The 14,783-nt window shown below is 38.4% G+C and overlaps 2 protein-coding genes across 3 annotated transcripts in view; one reads left to right on the forward strand and one right to left on the reverse strand.

The window, feature by feature from the left end:
- Positions 1 to 14,783, forward strand: part of LOC119018204 (serine/threonine-protein kinase BRSK2-like) — a 127,776-nt gene that overhangs the window by 1,930 nt on the left and 111,063 nt on the right. The window lies entirely within an intron of this gene.
- On the reverse strand, positions 738 to 11,825 carry LOC119018202 (up-regulator of cell proliferation-like). 2 transcript variants are annotated; one of them, XM_037095697.1, is made up of 3 exons: positions 11,377 to 11,825; positions 10,344 to 10,407; positions 738 to 7,225 (listed from the first exon to the last, which is right to left on the reverse strand). In XM_037095697.1, the coding sequence occupies exons 2-3, from the start codon at positions 10,369 to 10,371 to the stop codon at positions 2,529 to 2,531; spliced, it is 4,725 nt and encodes a 1,574-aa protein (XP_036951592.1). In that variant the 5' UTR covers positions 10,372 to 10,407; positions 11,377 to 11,825; the 3' UTR covers positions 738 to 2,528. The 2 variants fall into 2 exon arrangements, with proteins under 2 accessions (XP_036951592.1, XP_036951593.1); XM_037095698.1 differs by having other exon boundaries at positions 10,344 to 11,825.

The following is a 14,783-nucleotide window of genomic DNA, read 5'->3' on the forward strand; positions in this document are numbered from 1 at the left end:
ACAGCTCAGTTTCTCAAAAATCTAAACAAACATATATCATCGATATCACAGATATCATATAAATGTTATCACAAAGCATCAATTTAAACACTGGCATTTAAAATGCTACCATCACGATAATGTTTATGTCTTTTAAGTTTATAAACAAATGTTTGAAAATATGTAGAAATGTTGCTTTTAGTTACTTTTTATGGTCACACAGTATAAGAAATATAAATATATCCCATTCAGTAATGTGATTGTGCAGTCTCTGATTTCTTGTGCTCTCTAGTGGCAGGAGACTGAACTGCACACAGTTGTATCACTGGACTTCTTTCTTGTGTTCACTGTTTGCTTTTCAAGCACTTCTGTGGGGTCCACACTAACTGGGAACTTTCATTTAATGCACTTTTTCAATGATGTGAGCACCACATATAACATCCATTCACCTCCACTGTATTTCAGAGACATGCAGTATTCTTACATATAAAAATACCCCCCTCTATAATATACTTCTCTGTGAATAATATATTGTGTCGTAATTGTAAACAGCATTTTTAGATTGTTCGTTTTGTAATTATAGATACACCATTGTCCCATAATGCAGAGCCCAATAGAAATTAAGGAATGACTGGAAAATAAGTACAGATGTTAGTTACAGCTTCAAATACTAAACAATAAATGTGTAGAAAATAATGTTTACATCCATTATTCTGAAACATCAAATTTGAATTCAACAGAAGAGACTTTAAACATAATTTGCCTTTGTACTATATTTATTTCAAAACTTTGTCACACCATCTTTTAATACATACCACAATTATCCCTCTCCAGTGTTCACATGACTGAACTGTTAATCAACTTGAAAATAGGGAAAAATAAACATTTCTCACCAATAATAAAAAAAATGAAATAACATATTAACAAATATGAAATAGCTAAAAGCTTTTCAACATCCTCGCTGCTTGTCGCTGCAAGTCAGAAATTCAGCACGATCAACTGATGAAAGGATTCCACAGCATCTCCTGCTGTCGGCTTGTTTAGACCGTATTTAAACATGAGCAGTTACATCAACATTTATATATCAAACACACATCAGGACGTCCAAATATTTTGCTTTTAACTAGTAAAAATAAAAGTAAAAATATGAAAGAATAGTCATGATATAACCAAAAACATCTGTTTCACATGGCCTTTGTACTTCATCATCATCATCATCATCATCATCATCATCATCATCACCATTATTTTTAGCCATAATGCACAGAACTGAAAACATGTTGTAATCATCAAAACAAGAAAACACAATGAAAAATAATAAAAACACATTAAAACAAAACAAAAATATTTCCAGCTTTTAACTTCTTTGTTACTTGTACAACACATCATCATCATCATCATCATCCCTCTAATATGATGAAAATCATCAGTTAATCATTTACAATAAGGATGCCATACAAAATGCACATGAAACAAAAAGTAATTGGCATCAACATGGATAAATCTCTACTGCTGGTTTGTTTACTTTTTATTTACGTTTTCAGGTTCTGCTTTACAAAACACGTTGAGGAATGTGCACACTAGTCAGGATATTCATTTGAAAAATATTTCAAAATGATAAAACAAGAACAAAAAGGTAAGTATTTAAAAGTAAAAAACAAGAAAGTCAATGCCAAAAGTAATACTGTATGCACTCGTACTACTGACTGGTATAAAATGTAAAGGAAATATTTCTCTTTCGTTGCAAGTAAACAGCAGAAATCTGAATGACATTAAAAGTCTGTGAATCAATCATGCTGACATATCCCTAACAAAACATCTCATTCCACATGGTCTTTGTAGTGAATCATCATCATCATCATCATCGTGCACACCAATTATTTATGCAGTTATATAAAATCTCAACAAAGAAAAATAAAAACAGAAAACCAAAATGATGATAAATATAACATGACGTCTTGTTCCATGTGATCTTTGAAGTGCATCATTATCATTTTCATTTTCAGCATCATAATTGTGCGCACTAGTTAAAATCTTAGCACTTCCCAAAGAAAAAACTTTTAAAAAAAAATTAAAAATCATCTATGTAGAACATCAGTATTTTATTTTTCATGATTGTTGTCAACATCATTTTTGTCCACATCAGACCTCATGCAGGACGACCTTTATGAAATTGTTCAGTGAAAACAGAACAATTGTAATTTTCACAAAAAACTAAACAGTACAATGTAGAAAATATTCAGAATTATATTAAAATCAGTGACCAAGTTCTCAAATTCTGCAACTTGCACAAAATAAAACATAAAATCTTGGTTCCAAAATATTTCAGTCTTTTGTCATTACTCTGAATCAGAAAATATATGATTTCTGAAGTAAAAATGATGGTTCAGCAGAGTTGAGTTGTTTTTTAAACATTATTGTTCGGTCTTTAATGTGATTCTTAGCCACATTTTCAGTCCTCATAACTTTTTTGCTCTTCTCCAAAGTACATTTAAGTATTTGAACGGTTAAACATTTGTTTGAAGGTCTCAGTCTGCCTTCTACACTGTTCACTTTATGTTGAAAGCATCTTTTAGTCCTTTCAGTGCTTGCTCCTTTGTGATTCTCCTCCAGGCCTCTGGAACATCTGCTGGCTTGGCTTTGTACTCTTGAGCAAATCTGTCATTGTATTTAACCAGGACGTACTTCCAGTAGTCAGATGCCTCTATGGAGGAGTCAGGAGGAATGTGCCAGTCTGGATAATACGTGGTGTACTCCTTGTAAGGATGCCACTCCCATTTAGTGTCTGTGTTTTTGAATTTTTGTTCACTGTGCACATCTGTTGTACACAGTGTTTCAACCAGCTTCTCAGTGTCTTCATTGCTATACATACCTAGACCTTGTGGCCGATGAACAGCTGCATGATGTTTCGTGTGTTCTTTGCCTCCAGCCTCACAAGGAACTTTACAAAATGGACATTGTAGTCCACAGCCAAACACCCGCTTGAAAAGCTCATCTTGTGGTTTAAGTGGAAGTTTGTTCAGAGTCTCAGTGATGTTGTCAGAGTTTGAGAATTCCTTCTGCAGCTGTTCATTCAGGTCACTCAATGATTTAATGAGGCACTTTGTAAATGGGTGGCATGTGCTCTGGATTTTAAACAGGGTGGTTTTTTCAGCTTCCTCTGAAATTGAGATATCTTTGATTAAATATTTGCGCATGTTATTAATGAGCACTGTGATGTTTTCCTGGTTATCTGGCAGCTGAACACCATCCTCTCCTTTTGAGGCCTTTTTTGTTGCTTCTGTTATTTTCTGAACTATGACCTGCAGAGTCTTGTTCTTCAGTTTGCTCAGAGTTTTGTCTTCTGACATTTTTTGCACGATGTGCTGAAATATCCAGTCCTTGACGTATATTTCATATTTACGGATGTACTTGACAAAACTCTCGAAGTCCTCCTTTAGCAGCAACTCTTTCTGAATGTTGTACTGAAAAAGGGAGCGGGTGCTGTACTCTGCTGAATGGGAACCTGTCAAAATTTCATCCACAATGTCTAATCCCAGAGATGTACTGATGTACTGTTCAACAGCTGGTCTGATACAAAGTTTGACAAAATTAGGGGCTTTGCGTTGACAGTCATCCCTCTGTTTGAATAGATCAAGGAAGTCTAACAAGTACTGAGGCTTGAAACTCTCCAGCTGAACTTTGGGGTCCATTTTTGCCGAGAATTTTCTGTGCATGCGAAGGAACTCCCTTGAGGCAATGCCACACATGTGAAGTTTCAGGTCAAACTCAAACTTGGGATTAAACAGATTGCTGCGTTTTTTTAGGAATTCACTTACTTTTTCCAGAAGCTCATTTGTAAAACAATCATTGTAATCTGCATCTGTTTTTGCAATATCTTCTACAAACCTTGTGCAAGAGTCAATGACATTGTTGGCAAAGATCTGCAGTTCTCTCGTTGTCTCTGTACTCCACCACACATGCTTGCCAATAAAGTTCATGACAGCATTAACTTTTCCCCTTTTTACGTGTTCTGCTTTGACCTCAAATTCACCCTTCCCAAAACGTTTTAGGTCTTTAATGTTCTGTAATTCCTCATTGACATTATGATTAAGGAAGTTTTTGCTCAACTGGTTGAGGATTCTCGCAGATATATCTTGTTCTTTCAGGCCGGACACATTGGCTGTGACTTGAGTCCACATCTTTTCAAACTCATGTGTCAGTTCCTCATCAGACAGTGTGTGGTGTTTGCAGTTATTTAATAATTTCATTACTTGGTCTTCAATCAGTTCTCTGTGTTTTCTTTGGATGTCCTGAACCTGTTTTAAACTTTGTTTTAGCTCAATTGCACAATCCAATGTATTTTTCACTGAATGTTGGATTTCATTTTCAAGACCTGTGATGTTGTTGAAAAATTCAGTTTTGTATTTTTCAATCAGGTGCACATGTCTGTCTTTCCTTTTATAGTATTCCTCGAGTTTCTGCTTCATTATTTTTTGTTGTTGCACTATTTTTTCCAATGCCTGTTTTTTTTTTGTTTCAGCAAATTCATTCACATAATGGAGTTCAGATTTGTCAGCGTTTAAGATTTCCAACTCGGCTTCTTTTTGCCAAGAGAAGATCTCTTTTCTGAACTCCCATTCCCACTGATTGAACTCTTTGCAAAGGTTGTCGTAGGCATGAGCTGCAAGAGTGTTTCTGAAACTGAAGATGAAGTTTTCATATTTGACTGCTTTCCAGAGACTTCTCATCCATTCTAGAAACTCTGGGATCCGTGAAAGTTTATCACTTCTGTCACCTTTCACTGTCTCCAAGAGATTTTTCTTGAAATCTGCTACAGCTTCACTGTAGCCTGTGTTGACTGGTGCCATTGGTGGGGTCCCAAGCCAGAGTCCTGGGATGTTCCAGTTGTTTTTATGTATGTCATAATCCAGAACATCTGTGAATGCCTTTATAGACGACTGGTTCTCCATTTCGGCAGCAATTTGTGTCATTTCATTTAGTTGGTCCAAGAGATATTTTCTTTCCGTCATCGTCTTTTCATGAGCAGAAACTCCAGCAACATTCTGGTGAACAAAGTGACAAACTGGCTTTTTACCAATTTCCTTCATTCTCAAGAATGCATGAGCTGCGATTTGCAGAACATCTTTCATTTCTGTTGAGTTCTCCATTGCAACATTGATAATGGTGATGTCACTTAAACCAATGACAAAAGTTGCCAGTTGGTTGTCATGCTCATAACTGTCCTCTAGTTGAGCCAACTGAGGAGATTTCAGACCTTCTGTGTCAATGAGGACAATGAAGTCATAGTTCAGCTCTTCTCGCATATCCTCACCCACTCTGAGGAAGAGCATGTAGGCTCCTCTTGTGCATCTTCCACTGCTGACAGTAAACTGTACTCCAAACATGGTGTTGAGGAGTGTTGACTTCCCTGAGCTTTGAACACCCAACACAGTCACTACCAACAGTTTGCTCCTCTGTCCAACCTTCCTGTGAAGCTCCATGAGCACATCTGTCACCCATCTCTCTGGAATGTTGGAAGCATCTCCATCCAAGAGCTCTAAAGGATGTCCATCCAGGAGCATTTCAGCAGCCAAACCAGGGAGATGAGACACTTTATCAGCAGGGCTTGATGACTGTGAGGAGAACTCATAGATCAGTCCCATCTCTCTCATGTAATGCTCTATTCCCAAAGAGCTATCCACCAAAGCCCGATCCAACTCTGCTATGAGTTTTACATCTTTTTTCTGACATTGCTCTTTAAATCTGTTACGGAGTTCAGTAAGTTTGTCCCGAGAATCTGTGTTTAACTTGAATTTCATCCACTTAAGGAAAAAATCTCTTCTCTCTTTGTCACTTGTCGATAAAGTTTCAATGAAACTCCTCATTGCTGTGGATGGTTTTAGTTGACTTTGCTCCTTCCTGATTCTTTGTTTTTCTGCCTGCAGCTGAGATTTATAATCTTCGAGGTTGGAGTCACCAGCGTCTTTCATTCTACATTCATTACATTCTAACTTTGATAACTTTTTCCAGTTATCTCCTTGCAAAGCAAGTTGTTGGATCTTGTAGACTGGTATACTTTGCTTCCCAATGCTGTTAATGACCTCCTCAGCTGATTTCCTTTGTTTGTCAGTTTTGCTTTCGTCCACAGACAGACCAAGATCAACTGCTTTGTCAGGCATATTTTCAATCCTTATTATGGATTTTGCATCAGATAGGCGTGGCTTGATGAGTTCGCAAAGTTTCTTTGAAAACTCTGCTACATTTATTCTTGATTTTTTGACTTTCACATTTCTGTTTGGTAGCTCTAACTCTTCCATTGTTGCCTCAACAGATTTCATGTCCTCTTTTGCATTCTCTGCCTTGTGGTTAACAACCAAGAACAGTTTGGATTTCACATCTTGAAGAGAAGTCAGAATCTTGTGCTCATTTTCTTCAACTTTGTCAAGAAATACAAAAGTAGCAGTTGACACTTCATAAAGGAAACTGAATTGTGTAATTGACTGACCAATGTCTCCTCTCAGATTGGCGAAGGCAACTGGTTTTGGAAATCTGTCAAGATTACTGTTACCATCGGGAAGGAACCAGCAAACCTCTACCAAACCATTGGCAATTTTTCTTGCATGTGCTCCTCCCTCCATTTCTCTGTGTATGAACATTGTATGGTTCTGCTGGCCACGACTGACAATGTGATTCAAAACTTGAGACTTGGATAAACTGCAGTTCTTCAGCCTCACAAAGGAAAAGACTGGTATATCTGCTTGGACAATGTTGTTTTCAACAAACCCTCTTGATTCAGCCAAATCATGTGGACGCCACTCTTTGACAATGTCTCTCAGAGCCCACAGCATCAGTGTACTGTGAGTGTTTTGGCCATTCGGCAACAGCAGTGGGACAGAAAACTGGCACATTGACATCTTGAGGGCCATTTCCTGTTGCAGACAGCTGTCAGCACAAAGGAAGAGTGCTACTGTGAGGTCCAGAGGGTTGATATTATCATCTGCAGAGTCACCTGCAGTGTAACAATCCAGGCTTAGGGGATCATTTTCATCATCCTCGTCATCATCATTGTTTGATAACTGTGTACAGCTTCTACATTCTGCATTGATTTTAAACAGTTTTCTGAGAAAACACCAAGGTATTTCCTTCACTGATGAAACAACCCCTTCAGAGAGGCTGTTTTTGTTGATCTCCAAAAAGGACCGAAGAGTGAGCTTGTTGGGATAAAAATCCTCCAGCCCAAGTTTGGAGAGAAAGCTGGAAAGGACTGTCAAACAGAAAAAGACAATCACTTACAACTGGATGTGCGATTTGCATATGTGCATGGTTCACCCTGCTCTCAATCTTAATGCTAAGCATATTGCCACCTGGTCAAAGGTTTTTGTCATGTTGTATGTTTGCATGTGCTGCTACTGTCTGTAAATGTACTTAACATAAATGCCTGAAAGACAATGATATAACTGTGTATGAATGAACAAAGGGTCAAAAGGGACAAACTTCAGGAATTAATTTGCTTGGCAACTGTTTGTAACTTTGATTAGTGCCCTGCAGTTAGACTGTTACAAAACTGCAATATCAGTGCTCTGCTGCAACTGAGGTAGTATGATGGATTATATTCCTTCTCTGACATGTGTGGTGGTGAAGTTTTTGGTTTTGAAGCAATTCTTGTGGTCATATTTGCATTTGAAGTGCAGCTAACTTGAAGCTAAAAACACTGGCATAGTTTATGCATGGTTATAACAATCAAAATATGGATAAAACATTTTAGAGGAGCCTGGTTTGTTTTAATGAAAGCTGCTCAGTAACACATGAAGCTAAAAGAAGTCGACTTTCCAGTTATTAAAGTACCCAGAACTTCTTTTTTGTGGGGCCTATACAGCATGCACAGTAGAAAGTTCTGCCTACTTAGTCAGCTAACTTGAATAGTAAGAAAAATATTAGACTGCCATCGCACAATCAATTTCTCTACAGCTGTCCATGTTAAATGTGTTAAACCTATTCTTCTTTGGACTTACAAGTTAATTGCTCAATTTGGCTAAAAGATAATTTCTCAGTTTTCACCCCTGGTGCATCATCAGTGCTGCATCTACCATGTTAATATATTTGTAATTGGAGGAGTTTGATCGCCTGTACTGCTTTTGTTTGCAAATGTGAATAACGTGGATGCTTTCAGAATCATATTTTTATCAGTTTTAAATTGTGCAGGAAAGAATGTTGAATGAAGAAACAGCTACGCTGCGCTCACTGGACAAAAAGCTTTACACAGCCTAACAGAACCAGAACACCTCCAGTATGTCATCATGGTAAACAAGTCCTTATGAACTGAGACCCTATTGGATCTGTGTTTGCATCATGGCTTGGCACAGGGTGAGTTTCTCTAATTTGTTACTTGAGATTCTTTACTTGTTTACTCATTCTTCTACATTTGAATGTGTTTTTTCTTGGTTATAGTTTTAAAAGGAGGTGAGCCTTTGTGTTAATTTACTCTAAGGTGTTTATTTTAAACAAACAAAATTCATCTTTCGAGTCAGTGTTACTGTAACATGTTCTGCATATGCTTGAGGTTTGCACTTCTCTTGGTCAGTAACCTCACAGGGCGTCTCTAATGCTGCACTTTATGTTCCTCATGACAAAACAGCAATAAAGTCAAGATCTGTCCCTGGAAAAGTTTGATGACCGATTCTTTACTTGTTAGATAAATCATCCATGTTTATTAGGGCTGTAATGATACACCAAACTCACGATTCGGTTTGGAGTTTGGATTTTTGACCCATGGTTCAATACAAACATCGATTTTATTTATTTTTTTGATTAAACATCTTATTTATGTAACATTTCATATCCCTCTGATCGTATCAGAGGGATATCATAAACCACTGAAGCAGCGTGAATGGATGCGCATATGGAGGGCGTGTCTATCGGATGGTCTGTTAACTACACAGGTCTCTTACTCAACTTAATAAAGAGGAATGTCCCACAAAGCAGCGTTACAGAACCAAACAAAGGTAACGTAGTAACTGTAACTGTCTTTGGCAAGGAGGAAACAAATACCATAGCTGTACGTGGAGAAGCGACTGTCCTTCCGTTTATCCTACCGACTCCTCGACACCTTTCTGCCCGAAAAACAGCGTCTGTTACCGGCAAAAACCTTTAACTCACCGAGTGTTTTTAAGGACAAAAAAATATCTGCGACTGTCAGCCCTCCCGACCGAGACTTCAGTGAACTTTTCCCCATTAAAAAAAACAGACCTCGCAAGTGACATAGACAGCAACCTGTTTACTGATGGCAATTATGAGATTATGTAATTTAGAGCAATAAACATAATTTCATCACTTTCCAGGATGTTTGGTGGGTCAGGATCTCAATGACTACACATTATAACAGCATCCATATGATTATACACTGTCCGCGGGTTTAGATTGACTGGAGGGCACCTGGGAAACACTTGGAAAACACACCGACGTCATCGTCATGACGTGTACTGTCACGTCTCTTTAGGAGCCGCAGCGTCGGCCAACAGCAGAGAATTAGAGAACCACTGCTCTGGTGTTAATGTGGCATCGCTGTGTGAAAAAGGCTACTTATTATTACTCATAGTGCTGGATCTGGACTGGATGTTGTGTCGCGATTCTGCCTTCTCACACTGCGAGACAGGTTTGTGGATCTGAGTTTCGATTCGTGTATCGTTACAGCCCTAATGTTTATGTTTGGTGGTGTCCAGTGCACTTTAGTGCGCGTTTTCAACAACTTTGTGCAGGACTTTAATGCAGCACTGAAGGCTTCTCAGAGCGTCAGCTGTCACTTTTTGATACTAAGTGTACATCTTTTGTTTTTTTTTTAGAAAATACACACACAAATAAAACATCTAATTCATGAAAGAGTAGTGTGTATGAGTAGTACTATGAAGTAGTCTAAATGGGACTACTATTTTACCTTGTTGAAATAAGCCACCGTATGCTCACATATGGGATAACTGTGTTGTTCTTTATATAGAGCACTTTTAATAATTAATATAATAACAATATTCCATTCATTGCTCCATAGACAGAGTTTTTAAAAGTTGAGAAGCCCTGATAAGGATATAATGTGTTCTAGGCATCCAGATGAATGAAAAGATGGATAGTTTGCACACAGTTCAGGAAAATGTGTGTCTGTTCAGCATAAACTGTGTGTCAGACTTGCCACTGGCCCACTGTAGTGAGATATTGGTGTCATTGCCCAACACTACTGTTCTTTCTGTGGTTTGACTCAGATTGACCAGTTGCTCTGTTGCAATTTATTTACCATAATGCACATCTTTTCCCAGCTAAACTGGATATTTCTTTTGACACGTAATTCCATTTAAAATACTTTTGGACTATAACAGTGTTAACTGTGTGTGTACCTGAGCTGTCGTCTTCTACGTCCATCATTTGTGGTCTGATGTTCCTCGGCTCCTCTTCATGAACCTAAAGGAAATTTACACATTTTTTGTTTAATAAAGCAGTAATGAATAAAAGTTGTACTTCTGAATCCATTCTGTTGGGACCCACAGATGAAGTCATTCATTGTGGATTTCAAAATGGACTCTGAACTAAACTCAGTGTCCCAGAATTCACCATCAAGTCTTCACACCTAGGTGCAAAATTCAGCTTTGAGCCGCTATTGGTCAGAGTGACAGACTAGACAGTTAAAATTGCTCCATTGCTTTGCTTATTCTTCCTCTCTCGCTCCACGCCCTGAACTACTTCTTATCCTCAAGCTCTCTTCTCCACCTCCCCCACGGGGCTGCCTGCTCTCGTGATCTCTTCTTCTGGTCTGACAGCTGTTGAGAGCTGCAAGCTGCATTTGCAACAGGCCCAAAGAACTTCTCCTCACTGCAGCGACACGAGGTCCTGCCAGTATTCCAGATCAGTGAGCACCAGTAGCTGCGACACAAAGCTGACCAGCCAACTTCACATTTGAGGAACACCAAGCAGGTTAGCACCGAGCTGCTATCCTGCAAAGGAAAGGAGTGAACTGTTTCCTCCTCTGCTGACTTTCATCAGACCTTCACAGGAAGAACAGCTTGTTCAACACTGGAGTTCCAACCTTCTCCTGCACCTTTTCTTCAAAGACTGGTAACATTGAACTGGGCTTACGTAGCATAGCACAGCTAAACACAGGACTTAAACTCTGGTTGATGTAAAGTACATGTGTTCAATGTATGTGTTTGTTCAATGTTCTGGTGTTATTGTGACCTCAGGTCAGTTATTGGTAGTTTGATTTCCTAGACACCTAATTCCACGTCAAATGATGCTTCACAGTCACAGGGTCTCTGCATGCAGCTAACCATCTTCTATTACCTGGCAATACATCACACACACACACACACACACACACACACACACACACACACACACACACACACACCAACTATAACAGCTGTTATGACTTACCAGACATCAGGCAACAGGAGGCTGAAGCATCTCTCTGTTCATCTGAGCTGCCTCTTTGGATCTGGTGGCAGGCAGTGATCTCACCTTTATTTATACTTTGATGATGCCACAGTTCCCGATAGGTAACATCCTCCTGAAGACGGACGCTCATAAACATTTACAGCTTCCAGCATCTTCTCCTTGTATTGCTCCACCTACTCCAGGAATAAACAGGGTGGAGATGCTGACTTTTTTTTTTATCAGTTTAAGTTTATTTAATAACCACCCACCATAAATACATAAAGACTCACTCACAGTTTAATCTTATCATCCTGTCTCTGTATAGCCTGTGACCTTAAGACTTACTGAAAGAGCAAAGATTGACCTGATTCCTGATCAGCCACCCTAAAAGACTGCAGTTGAGAACTTTTTTGGAAACTTATAGCTGAAGTAGATCCAGTGAGCAAGACCAAAAGTGGGCTAAACCATCTTTACAATCAGTTGTATTGATAAAAAACACAACTATGTCCCATACTTCATTGCTTATTGGCAGTGTTGGGGAAGCTACTTTACATAGCTTGTAAAACTACATGTAGTTCAGCCTGCAGTAGTTTGAACAAATTAAATTTCTACCCCTGGAGAAATGTAATTTGTAAAACTACTGCTAAAAAAGTATAGCTTTAGCAACTACTTATAATCATTATACTCATTTAACTCTGTGTTAAATAAATCATCATATTGTGTATATGAATGTATATGAATATAATTCACAAAAAAATCACATGCCAGCAGAAATATGCCTCTCAAGTCAAGTTTTATTTTTTAAAGAACAAAAGCTGTCATTTTTGGTCAACATCACAGGTGCTAATGTGAACATGTAGGTTGTGTCTGTAGATGCATCTATATCCAACATGTACATGCTCAAATATGGCCGTGGTTGGGCTGGTGCGTTCGGGGGTGCATCGGTGTTAGCAGGAGGGTCGTCCATGACGTGCTTTGCCATATGAGCTCTGCCTTCCTTGGCACAAAGACCCACCCACTCTATGAAGTATTTAAGTGCTGCCAGAGCAAGCCAATCAGAGGCAGCATTGGCTTAGCATGTCATGACATGTTTCATGCCTTTTTTCAAAGAAAAATAACATGCAACTCATATAGATCTTTTTAACAAAAAAAAAAATGCCCAAATTGTAGTTTGTAAATTGAGTAGCTAAACTGCAAAAAAAGACCCAAAAAGTGAAATACTTGACCGACAAAAAATATCAGTAGTTTAACTACCAGCAAGTTACATCAAATTGTAGTTAAGATATGTAGTTCAACTACATGTATTTATGAATCCCCCCTAATGCTTATTGGACTATGACCAGCTTCCAGCTTTAAGGTTAAGGTGAGCACAGAAATGTTTCCTCTTCAGCAAATCACTGTAGAAACATCTTCCTAATGACAAACTTTACTCATTCTGCTCAGGGAAGCACAAACATCCAAGTGAAGCTACAATTAGAGATACTCTAAAATACACTTAAGAGGGTGATGTTTATTAATGTTGGGCATCATTTCTAATTAATCCATCACTGTTACGTGCATAAATTATGATTAGGGAAATATCAACTTCAAATATTGATGTAAAGTTGATGTAAGTTTACAGACCACATGTACTTTAATAATTTCCCAGTCTGGGATCATTAAAGATTAAACATTTTATGATGTGGTCATTTTATTGTTGTCATCTTTATAGCTTATTCCTTTTATCAGATTTGGATGTTAAAACTGAAAGTTAAATTTGTTTCATGTATCCATAAAAATATCTTTAACCTTGAATGTTGCTGCATCAGTTTAGACCAAAGTGACCTGTTTTATTATTGCTTTTGGCATTTGAAGTAGCTGACGTGGTTTGTAAAGAGGTGTGAAGTCTAAAGAACCAAATAGTTAATATACTACAATATGGTATTTGTCACTTCATGGTTCTATTCATTGTCTCTCTACGTACATGAGTGGAGTCTTTAAACTTTGTTTTACTTAATGAAGCATTATAAGCTTCATCACCCACATGAAGACACTGAGCATCCCTGTAATCCAACACAGGTACAACACAGGCGCTCTTCTGGTGATCCTTCGATCAGGAACAGTTTGTGTTGTTGTTTTTACAACACATACTAAAACAAAATGAAAACAAAACTAAATTGGAGCAGTAACGCACCGGACATATACAGTATCTGATGGAATCTCTGGGTTATTTTCTCCCTGATAAACCTAGAAATGTGCCAGTCAAATCCTAACTCAGAGGAAGACAGGACTGTGGCGAAAAAGGGCAGAAAATAATATTTACATGAAGAATGAGTGCGAAACTTGGACTGGTTAAAGTCTCAGAGAGACAATCCATGAACTGCAGATTTTGCAGTCGATACCCGCAACATGTGGGAAACACGAAATCTGCAGGTTATGCTGCCATTCCAGTTAAAACGTAACACACTGGTCCAACACAGTGCTAGTCTAAGGGATAAAATATGCCGTGACCTGTACACCAATGAAAATACTCCAGTGTTAGCTGCATTTAGAAGGCAGGAGGCTGTTAATCAGTGTGCTGAGGAAGCCGAATTAATATCGTGTTGGTATTAAAAAAGGTACAAACACACGTGTGTGTGTGAGAGAGAGAGAGAGAGAGAGAAGAGAAAGGGAGATGATGTTTTGCCTTGCTAATGATTAACTGCTCTGTTGATTTTGCACACACACACACACACACACACACACACACAGAGAAACCTTCAGCTCTCCAGCAGCAGAAGTAACTGGACTTGACTTGGTTGCAGTTCTTCAGTGGAACCACTAGATGTCAGCGTCTCACATACAATATGTGTGTGTATGAGATGATCTGTAGGTCAGAGTTTCCTCTCAGTTTCTGCACTGACTGTAATTTGTCATATTCAATCTCAAACTGATTTAACAACATCATGTGTGAAATTTATATTTGAATGTGGTTGATTTAAAGATTCAGGGTCAGATCACCTTCAGTGACATGAAACACTAAATTGTTTTTATTTGTACAACATGAGGCTGAAATCTCCCTCATGCCTCCTGCTTGTCTGGCACAAATTGTTGAGGTATTAATGGTTATAGAATCAATATTCTCCTCGTGAACGGACAAACATGTCCACCTGATAAACACAGTTACAAAGAGCTGAAGGTGTGTGAAAGTTTGAAATGTGCTGAATTGTTCCTGTGTGAGTCTGTTCAGAAAAACCTTTAAAATGTTCCCCCTCAGAGGGAGGCAGGTGAGACGAGTCGTTCCACCCGTTTAATTTTCTTCAACATGGCAGCCATTTACAACCAAACTCTCCTTTTCTATCATGAAGCTCTGATACTTTTAATATCTGCAGGATTTAATGAGAAGCGGTCCAGACTGGCTCTGACAGATAAATAGGAGAACTAGATGG

The sequence above is a fragment of the Acanthopagrus latus genome, chromosome 4 (genome assembly GCF_904848185.1).
Source record: "Acanthopagrus latus isolate v.2019 chromosome 4, fAcaLat1.1, whole genome shotgun sequence".
NCBI classification, from domain to species: domain Eukaryota; kingdom Metazoa; phylum Chordata; class Actinopteri; order Spariformes; family Sparidae; genus Acanthopagrus; species Acanthopagrus latus.